Source organism: Rhincodon typus, chromosome 18 (assembly GCF_021869965.1).
Source record: "Rhincodon typus isolate 14 chromosome 18, sRhiTyp1.1, whole genome shotgun sequence".
Taxonomy (NCBI): domain Eukaryota; kingdom Metazoa; phylum Chordata; class Chondrichthyes; order Orectolobiformes; family Rhincodontidae; genus Rhincodon; species Rhincodon typus.
The window spans coordinates 48,600,126-48,611,406 of record NC_063349.1 but is presented as its reverse complement, the minus strand read 5'-3'; the positions used below and the strand labels follow the sequence as shown (position 1 = coordinate 48,611,406).

The following is an 11,281-nucleotide window of genomic DNA, read 5'->3' as shown; positions in this document are numbered from 1 at the left end:
ATTTTGTTTTTGTTCCTGATTTACAGCATTCGCAGTTCTTGCGGTTTTTAGTTAGTCTTTGCCTGCAGCTTTATGAACAGGTTGATGAAACCAAAAACCTTCTTGAGCTTTTTGATTTCATTAATAAGAAACTCGGCGAATTGAAAATTTCATCAAATTTCACCTTTTGGTTTTTAGACCATTGGACAATAAAGGCATTTGTATTTTGTCCTTTTTCAAAGTATCATCTCTGCAGTTTGTTGTCTTTTATGTTGTGAGAGTGTGCTTGTGTTGTGATCAATACAGGGTATAGTTCTAGTGTCAGATTATAGCCTAGATATTAACCAGTTTTGCCACTTTTTTGAGAAATGAGTTTTGTTTATAATAATTAGATTATTTTTTACGATGACAAAGAGGAAAATGGATCCATTTGGTCTCTGGGGGCTATAAAGGCCTAGGCTCTTTTTCAGAGATTCCAATGGCAACAGACTCATCTAAATAGTAACCCAAAGTAAGCTGTAGGCAATGGGAAGATGAACTAGGTGGGGTACAATGTGGGTGATTGAGCTGACCCTACTTGGGATGAAACAGCTTAAAAAAGTGACCCAGCTGCTCTTTTGATTCATAAAGTGCATCTGATTAGCTTATGGTCTTCAAGAAAAATCAGCTTTAATCCAGACACTCCAGAATGAACACTGCCTCACTGACAACCACAAATGACTGGGAAACTTATACAGCACTGTGTCTTCCAAAGGTACAACACTCTCCCCCCACCACTGCAACTTGTCAAAATGAGAAAGGATCCTTAAAAATTCAAGCACTGACTTACTAGCCACATTAATCAAATTGGCAAACTATTCCCAGGCACAGGAGTCATTACAAAAGCAATTATCTTCCTAAAGCATCACAGGCAAGAGACACGTCTTATCAGAAGGCTGTAACATATTGCAAGGCCAGAATAAATGCAAATGGGATACGGACACTTAGTTGTTCCAGCTCTGCCTCACAGTTAATCGTTTGCAATTACTCACCTCGCTCAAATGAATTTTTGATATCATTGACTTCAGCCTGTGATCCAGGCACTCGGAAGATCCCCTGATGCTGAAGACCTGCAGACAATGCGGGGAACGGAGAAGTGAGAAAGTGTCCAATTCATGGCTAATGCAACAGGTCAAACGTCAACATGTTGGTCAAAAAGAAATGACGGTGGTAACTTAGTAAGTACATTGTTGGATTCCAAGGGATCTGGGCTGGACTATATGGCCCCTCAAGCCTTCAAGAAACCTTCTCTGACTGTGCCTTTCAAACCATGACTCTATCCTTGAGAAGGACTAGAGTGGCAGATGCCACTTGCATGAGGAACTCTCTCTCTAACAGCATCGTGGATAACCTCACACACACGTGGACTGCAGTGGTTCAAGAAGGCAACTTACCACCAACTACTCCAGGGCAATTCGGGACGGGCAATAAATATTGGTCCGGCCAGCGATGCCCACGTCCCATGAACAAATTAAGAAAAGGTTGACATACATCTCAGCTCCTTCTTCCCGTTGCCTGTTCTCTAATGCATTTTATCCCCCAGAATGTATCCTGAGATTTGAACATACTTTCTGTGGTAGAGAATTCCAAAGATTCAACACTCTGAATTTCAAATGACTCCTGATCTCAGCTTTAAACGGCCAACCACTTATTCGAAGGTATCTCTGTGGCCACAGAGACATTTTCCCAGCATCTACCCTTTCTAGGACTCCTTCAGACGGTTCATTTCACACTGTTGATTCTTCTAAACTCCAGAGAATATAGTTCTGGTCAATCTCCCCTTAAAGGACGCATCCTCTGATCTTAGGAACCAGTCCAGTGAACCCTCACCGCCTTCATTCTCGGGAAAGTATGTCTTATTGTCGGCAAAAAGATCTTAACAGGAACATACCATATAGGTTGATAAATCGCACACAACTTTCCACAATCAGAGGAATGGCTTGCCCAGAGTCCTAGAAAAGGAAATTTGAAGGACCTTGTAATTGTCTGCAGAGGTCACGTCTGATCAGCATACAAATATAAAGAGTGTCTGCTGCCAACACGTCTTTAATCATCAGATAGACTAGATTGATTTCTCATTTCTGAGGTAGATTCATGACACTGTATGGGCATTATCTACAACCACTGCAGTTCTTCACTGCAGAGGGCTCCATTGGATTTGGCCGTGGACTGTAAGGCCTTTTCCTCAACATTTGAGCTGCAAAGAACCTATTCACAGAATCAAATGCTGTGATACCCAGGCTTGGGCATGCACTAACAAGGTGTGTGCGGCAAGTGCCCATCTGCTTGGCACATTCTCGATCCAGACTGGATCACTATTGGAAGAGTTGGCACTGTGCTTCATTAGCACATTGGAGGCTTTAGCCCAGCAACTGCCAGCTCGAACTGGACTGGCACAGGGCAACACAGCAAAGGAGCTAGACTCCATGTCTCAAAGTGCCCATTCACACAGCAGGAGAATGATGTTCAATATAGGGTAAAAGATGGAACAAAAAGGAAAATGACATATCATTCCTTGCGGAATTAAACGACAAACGAATGACAATTTGTTAAAATAAAAAGTGGAGCCTCAATCTTCTTGGAGACATTATATCCTTTGGCTTCTTACGAAACTACACTTCATATAACTGTAATCAGAAAAAGCATGAGATAACAGACATTCTTTTTATTTGACTTGACTCATAAATCTGGGTTAGAAGGCTTGTTAATAAAAGAAGCAACGCAAGTAGGAAAATTAAACTGCGTAGAAGTCGAACGTTTGCAAGAGTCCAATGATTGGGACAATTTTCAATTCCTCTCTGCTCACTTGGCACTGATCCACCTTTCCTGCTTTGTGAAATTTAATTTTCAAAGGGAGGGGTTGATCTGAAACGAAAACTCGGCTCCTCTCCCCAAATGGGCTACCTGACCTGCAGAGTGTTTTCCGAGATTTTCTGCTTTTATTTTAACTTTACAGCAGCTGTGGAATTATTGCTTTTGCTTAAGAAGCTGTTGCTATGCAGGTACTTTTCCACCAAGAAGCTTCTGAAACAAGCGTGCAGCTTAGAGAATGACAAAACGTCCTCTGTGTTCAGTTTTGAAGCATCACTGGAACTTTTACAAAGTTTGAAGTACCAGTCTTATTCGGAATAACTTGGCAGCTATTCTTTCCAGCGAATGAGAGCCTTCTGGCTCTCCATATCAGTATCAGCTCGGGCGGATGTGGACCCTGATGCAACAGTCCTGGCAGCATCTGTACAGACAGAAACAAAGCTAACATGGATTCTGGTATGACTCTTCTTTAGAAGAAGGATATGTTAACTCTGTCTCTCTCTCTCTCCCTCTCTCCATAGATGCTGCCAAACCTGCTGAGTTTCTCCAGCATCCTCTGTCTTTGTTTCAGATTTCCACCATCTGTAGTATTTTGCCTTTATTCAAAGTAATAGGACCTGACCCAAGAGGTTTGAGCCTGATTTTGGAAACGTGACAGATTTCAATAGCGTGGTATTTTAATTGGAACGCCCATGACTGTTACTGAACTGATGCAAACATTCTGGGTTATAATTTGCTCATTTGCTGTGTGTTAACCCAGGCACATATGGCAAGCCCAGTTGCTTCACAATGGCACTGTACCTGGTTCCTGGTGTGAGAGTTTCTTCGTCCTCTGATAGGAGCAATGATAACAGCGGAGGACGAAAAGGAAGATAGTGAGACAGACAGCAGCAAATACAGCGAAGGTGCAAGATACAGATTAGGGACCCCAATAAGACTCTTGAATATAATGGAAGTCCTTCCGGGGGCTATTTACCTGCAAGAAATTAGCTCCCACTGACTCAGTTTCAAGGAGTAAACCATTATATTCTGGCTAAAGACAAAGCAGGCAGTCAAAACAGGTTTGAATATCGAGGGGTTTTCCTCAAGATCAAGGATGTCACTGCTTATAGGTTTGTGCACCCAAGAAGTGCCAGTCTCGTTAAAAACGTCAAGAAAGTAAGTGCAAATTTATCTAATTTTTGTGATCTACAAAGGGGGAAATTGAATTGCTTACAGAGAAATTAACGCAAAAATTATATCTCCCTGTGATTTCTCCGTGATCAAAAAGCATTGCAATTCTTGACTTGAGGAAGCAGATTCTAAAACAGATACAGAGATAGGAGCAGAGATAGGACTGAACATAATGGCAAACCCTCAAGCCTCTGGATTTAAACGGACAACATTCATGTCCCAAAGGAAAGGGCAGCAAAATGAGTGCGAGTGCCCTTAGAAAGTTTAACTTGAGGAGCAAGCCATTATGTTCTGACCGATGATGTTTAAAATAGAGCTCTCCACTACCATTATACTTGACGCCAGTACCTTAACGAACGTTTCCAAATCCCCATTAAACAACTTAGCATTATATTCTGATCGGGGCCTGGATTTCCTGGCTTTCTGAGGTTTAGGGGGCACATTTGGAGGCCTGAGAAGAGGATGGAACAGTTTGAAAACAACTTAAGAAGTGTCAGTGAATTTGGTGCGTCACTGGGAGCAACTAAAACAGTCAACATTCTTCCGTCGTCAGACATTAACTTGTGCAATTCAGAAACCACATGGCATCCCAGGAAACAGGACTGACATAACGTCTCAATCATTGGGAAATACTCTGAGGACAATTCTCATAATGACCTTGTTTTTAAAGCGTTATCATGTAATACATACAGATTCTAATCCATCGAGTGAACAATAACATCAGTCCAATCTTGAAATGGTACCTAACTGACCCGCGATTCTATTAATAAATATGATCTCTTAAACCAACTGCTTCACCTGGGTTTTCCACAGAAACAAACTAATCTTTCGATTGGGCTCTTTATCATTAAAATCCCATTGGGCCCACAGCTTGAGAAAATTGGTTTTAACTTAGGGGTGGGCATTAATGGTGCAGTGACAAAAAGGGGAATGGCCCTGATAATAGAGCCTGTAAATTTAGGGATGACACCAGGAAGCAGCAGTTCACACAAGAGAGGGGTGGAAATGTGAAACTTTTGCCCTGGATAGGTGGCCGAGACTGATGGCTCAATTGAAAACCACAAAACTGAGATTGATAAATTTTTGTCAAATAAGGGCATTAGGAGTTTCATGACTAAGATAGATACAGTGGTAGGAAACCACTGATCCAATTGGACTGATGTGATAAACCTGAAGGGCTGACTGACCTCCTCCTGGTCTTCTGTCCCTTTCTACACTTCTCGCTGCCTCGGGAAGGCAGCTAATATAATCAAAGGCCCCTCCCACCCCGCTCATATTCTCTTCCAATCTCTTCCATCAGGCAGAAGATATATAGAGTCATAGAGGTGTACAGCACAGAAACAGACCCTTCAGTTCAACTCGTCCATGCCGACCAGATATCCTAAATTAATTCATTCCCATTAGCCAGCATTTGGCCCATATGTGTACCACCCTCTGTGTGAAAGAGTTGCCCCTTAGGTCCCTTTAAAATCTTTCTCCTCTCACCTTAAACCTATGCCCTCTAGTTTTGGACTCCCCCACCCTGAGGAAATGACCTTGTTTATTTACCCTATCCATGCCCCTCATGGTTTTATAAACTTCTATAAGGTTGCCCCTCAGCCTCCAATGCTCCAGGGAACACAGCCCCAGCCTATTCAGTCTCTCTCTGTAGCTCAACCCCTCCAACCCCAGCAATATCCTTGTAAATCTTTTCTGAACCCTTTCAAGTTTAACAGCATCTTTCCTAATGCAAGGAGACCAGAACTGAACTCAGTATTCCAGAAGTCGCCTAACCAATCAAAAGCTTAAACACACATGCCGATATCTTCAAGAACAGCATCTTCCCCACTGGTTTTAGACTTCTGAATGGACCTCTCAAATTTTAAATGTAATGTTTACCTTGCTCTTTGTGCGCCTTCTCTGCAGCTATAACATTGTATTTCTCTATTCAATTACCCTAATGTACTTTGTACGGTATGATCCATCTATACTGCTCGTAAAACAAAACTTTTCACTCTACCTAGGTACATGTGACAATAATAAATCAAACATAGTCAAATCAAATAATAGTTAAGGGGAGAGCTGTAAAATGATTGTTATTTTCAGTAAACCATTGAGTTCAATGAGAAACAATGTAAAAAGTAAAGAAACACTTGAGCCAGGAGATGGTGATGGAGGAATAGTTAATGCAACAGGTAAAGGGGTTATAATGTTTGACTTGGATCGAAAGTTGTCTCCTTCTGGCTGTGCCATAGATAATGATTAAAGAATTTACAAAAATGCCGACTTCCGTTTTCTCAAATTATTCACCTTTCACTGGTTACTGCCTCAGCTGACAGCTATCTGTTTGTCTACTGAGGAAAGAGCAATATCTTCCCTCTGATAATCCCTTAAACTAACAACAGAGCATTTCTCGATTACTTACTGTCCTTTAATACTCTGAGATAGAATATTCTTGTCCCACTAAATGCCATGCTTGGATTTGAACCCGTGTCTTCAGAACCCTAACTTGGGGATCTACCCTGTGACATTACCCACAATTTATCGTGACCTCAAACTCCACTGTATTTATATTAGATGGTGAAATCTGGATTCAAACAGAAGTCTGAAATAAAAAGCTAATCTCACGGCGATTATGTAACTGTTGTCGATTTTTGGAAAAATCCATCTGGCTCACTAATGTCATTTAGGGAAGGAAATCTGCCATCCTTACCTGGTCTGACCTACATGTGACTCCAAACCCACAATAATATGGTTGACTCTTAACTGCCCTCTGGGCAATTAGGGATGGACAATAAATTGTGCCTGGCCAACAATACCCACATCCTGTGAATGAATAAAAAAAAGTGTTTCGAAGTGAATGCAACTTGAAATATATTAAGTCCTGAGGAGTCTGGGCAGGGTGGATATGGAATGGTTAGCTCCACTTGTGGGAGAGTCCAGAATCAGGGGTCACGGATTTTAAAGTAAGTGGCTTTAAGAGTCACGAGGAGAAATCTTTCCTCACCAGAAGACTATGAATCTTTGGTACTGTCTTCCTGAAAATGCAGTGAAAGCAGAGTCTTTGATTTTTTTTTAAGACAGAGGTTGATTGATTCATGATAAATACAGGGAGGTGAAAGGATCAAATGGAATCACAGAATCCCTGTTGTGCGGAAGCAGGCCATTCAACCCGTTGAGTACACAGTGACCCTCAGAACAGCATCTCACCCAGAACCACCTCCCTACCCTATCCCCATAACCCTGCATTTCCCATGATTAATCCACCTAACCCGCACAGCCCTGGACTATGGGCAATTTAGCATGGCCAAGCCACCTAATGTGCACATCTTTGGAGTGTGTGTATTGGGGATGGACGGGAATGTGGGGCAATTAGATCAGCCATGATCTTAATGAATGACAAAGCAGGATTGAGGGGCAGAGTGGCCTACTCCTTGCTCCCAATTTGTACATTTCCTTAATCTGAGGGTCATGAAGTGATGCCATTCTGGTCATTTGTCTCTTGCAATGCCAGCAAAGATTCCGCTTGAGGACTATATCAAATTTTAGGGCTTGAACACCTCCTTCCACATCCTTTACCATCTCCACAGCTCAGGCCCTGTCATGACATAGACTGCTTTCAGCACAGCCAACCCCACTGCCATCTACTCATCGCTCCCATGATCAAATTTTCTCATTCCCGGGCCTACTATCAGCCATCTTTTTGTCTCTCTCTCTGTCTCTGGGCTCCGTCTCTACCTGTCCTTGTACTCCTTGCACATGTGCCATCCCTCATTACCACCATAAATACCACCTTTTCCCATCAGTTTTGAAGAAAGGTCACTGGACACGAAACATTAACTGTTTTCTCTGTCCACAGATGCTGCCAGTCCTACCGAGTTTCTCCAGCAATATCTGTTTCCATTCCAGATTTCCAGCATCTACAGTTCTTTTGTGTTTTTTTTAATGTTTGACTCTAAGCTTCAGGTCAGAATATGACAAATAGGAGACCACAAGAGGCTTTAGAATCAATATATTATTCCTTAGTTTTTAACCATAATAATTCTCTCAGCAAGAATTTCCACTTGATGCTCACTCAGATTGAGATTGCCTGGCAATGGACCAGGGGCAGGTAACCTGGGCAGCTAAATTCACTGAAGACCACTAACTGATAAAACCGCAGTGTTAGTATCTATTATCCTTTCCTGACTCCTCCAGAGTTATAGAGTCAGAGTTGTACAGCATGGAAACAGACCCTTTGGTCCAACTAGTCCATAATCCCAAATTAAACTCGTTCCACCTGCCTGCGCTGGGCCCATAATCCGTCCAAACCTTTCCTATTCATGTATTTATCCAAATGTCCTTTAAAGGTTGTAAATGCACCCTCATCCACCACTTCCTCTGGATGTTCATTCCACACACAAATCACCCACTGTGTAAAAAAAATTGCTCCTCATGTCTTTTTCAAATCTTTCTAATCTCACCTTAAAAATATGCCCCTTCACCTTGAAACTCCCCACCCTCTGGAAAAGACATCTGACATTCACCTTATCTATACCTCATGATTTTATAAAACCAATAAGGTCACCCCTCAACCTCATACGTTCCAGCGAAAAAATTCCCAGCCTATCCAGCCTCTCCTTATAACTCAAACCCTCCATTCCCAGTAACATCTTTTCTGAACCCTCTCCAGGTTAATAATATCCTTCCTATAACAGGACAAACAGAACTAGACACAGTACTCCAGAACAGGCCAACTAAGTGAGCAGATAAATATCTAAAAGGCCATTCCAAATGGAAGGCACACAACAGCTTTTCACTAGTATCTTGGACACATCCTCCTCTCTCAGTGAATGGGACTACTCTCATCTGGTTTGAATTCTTACTCACTGACAGTATTCACAGTGGGAGCACTTCCAGCAGGAACTTCTCTTCTTGATACACACCCGTTTTAAAACCTTTGCTCCCTCACCTTCCCCCCACTCACACAATTTCTCATATCATTCCAAAACACACTGCAATGTTGCACATGGGCACTGATGGCAGCTAGCTCTGCTTTATATGGTCTCTCTCAAACCACGCCACTTCTATGCTGCCCAACAGTCCTGGAAGAACCAGAATATCCTACAATGAAACAACAGCAAGACTGAAGCATTCACCTTCAGTCCTACAGCATAATTGTAAATCACTGGAACAGTGAGCTGCAAAGCCAGTACGGAACACCTATATCATTAGATGATGTATTCTGAGCTCAGTTGCTAATAGCACTAATGTAACATTCTTGCAAACCCAGTCATTTTGTATTACGGATTCAGCAACACAGATACATCAAGTGTTAAATACACCAGAGGATACAGTCCCAGTTTTAACAGACTGCAATATAACACGTGCACCCACAGATACAGGTAGAGGGGAACGTATACGCAGGTGCACAAAATACACATGTACAAACATGCAAATACACAGACACATGGACATGTGCATACATGGACATCCACCCAAACATAAGCGCATGTACATACAGACACATGGACACACACACACACACACACACACACACACACACACACACACACACAAACACAAACGTGTACATGCACTGACTTACAAAAATGTACACACAGACATAGAAACAGGCTTGTGCACTGACACAGGGACACGTGTACACACAGACACAGGGACACATGTTCACAGACAGAGACACTGACACGTGCACACACACACAGACATGTGAACATGCAGACAGCAATCACACTTAAATCACACAGTGGCTTGCATACAGAGAGATGCACGCGTGCAATCAAACAGGCAGTTTCAAAGTTCTCTAAAGAAATGACCGTGACCATTTCCCTACCTTGTGGTCATGAAGTCACTCTTCTGGCCTAAAGAGAAAAACGAAAGAGATTTTGTTTGTGGAGTTGTGCTGGGAGTACAGGAAGCCGATCAGGGACACAGTGACTAACCTAGGCCTTGCTTCCTAATCACCAGATTAAAAAGTCAGGCTTTGAGATGTTGACACATGGAGCCACGAGAGATCATCTGATCAGGTCTGGAAACCCAATTTCCAACTCTGACTGGCAAAACGATACACTCTTACCATTGGAGGTGATTCCCATGTGACCCTCCACACTGTCAGCTTTTCTTGCTGCTGCAGACCAGGCCAGGCCAGCAATCCACACATCCGGGAGCAGACTGCATCAACATTGGGACCACACTCACTTCTGTCAATGTTAGTTGCCACACTGCAGGAGTAAGTAGGGTGCCAGGTGGGTGAGGGGCATAGGGAGGGTGCCAGGTGAGTAGGGTTCTACATGGGTGGGGGTGTAGATAGAGTGCCAGGTGGGTGGGTGGGGGGGGGGGGGGGGGGGGGAGGTAGGGTGCCCACAGGTAAGGGGATGGGTAGGGTGCCAGGTGGGTAGGGTCTCACATGGGTGGAGGTTTAGGTAGACTGCCAGGTGGGTGAGGGGATCGGTAGGATGCCAGGTAGGTAAGGGTGATTGATAGGGTGCCAGGTAAACAGGTGAGTGTTTAAGTCAGGGTAGGGATGGGTGGTGGGGTCATTGGATCAGGAGGAATCTGAAGGTTATTAGAGTGGGTCCAGCCACAGGATAGTGATCTTGGGGAATAGAATGGTGGGGTAGGGGTTTGGATTTGGTTCAAGTCCCTGGCAGGGGTATGGGGAGGAGGGGAGGGTGGTGTAGTCAGTGAGTGGCTTTGGAAGCAGGCAGGGGATGTCATGAATCGTGTTTGGTGCCAGTTTAATGGTCCGCCAGGAGGGTTAGTGCAGGTTTCGCTTCCTCAAACTCTTCCTGGTGAGCTACTAAGGTAAGTGAGAAAGAACCCTCCTAAACTCTCTGACTCTAACTCCAAACTGGTGGCTCTCAGGGGGGTTCCAGGAGCCCGGCAATAGCCCATTTGGGGATTCAACTTCCCAGGCCACAACTTTGCATCAGGACTCTGAATGTTTCAGACCCAAAGCCTCAGGTTAGCTGGAAGACATGGTCATTGTGGTTCTAACACAGGCTGTTACAGAAAGTGCTACTCAAAAAAGAAACAAACACAACATTCTTGTAAACATGGATCGAAGATTATTAAATGTACCAGCCAACGATTACACATCACACCTAAACTCAATCATCTCTCCCAATGCTTCGATATGTCCAATTTCATCAACAGAATTTAATCTAATGCAGCTAACAATTGAGGCTTGCACATTTTCCAAATTAAATGGAGGAGAAGAAGTGTTATTGCAAGAAAGTAGCACTTAGCAAATACAGGGATAGCAAGAACTGCAAATGCTGGAGTCGGAGATAACACAGTG

General features: G+C 43.3%; 1 protein-coding gene across 1 annotated transcript in view; it reads right to left on the bottom strand.

Annotated features, from left to right (window-relative positions):
* Positions 1-11,281, bottom strand: part of LOC125485390 (SLIT-ROBO Rho GTPase-activating protein 1-like) — a 24,933-nt gene that overhangs the window by 2,131 nt on the left and 11,521 nt on the right. Inside the window, exons 6-9 of the mRNA XM_048607943.1 lie at positions 9,815-9,842; positions 4,351-4,453; positions 1,910-1,970; positions 1,011-1,088 (exon numbers count right to left, since the gene is read on the bottom strand). Of these exons, the coding sequence (XP_048463900.1) occupies positions 1,011-1,088; positions 1,910-1,970; positions 4,351-4,453; positions 9,815-9,842 (270 nt within the window). The remainder of the gene's footprint in view (positions 1-1,010; positions 1,089-1,909; positions 1,971-4,350; positions 4,454-9,814; positions 9,843-11,281) is intronic.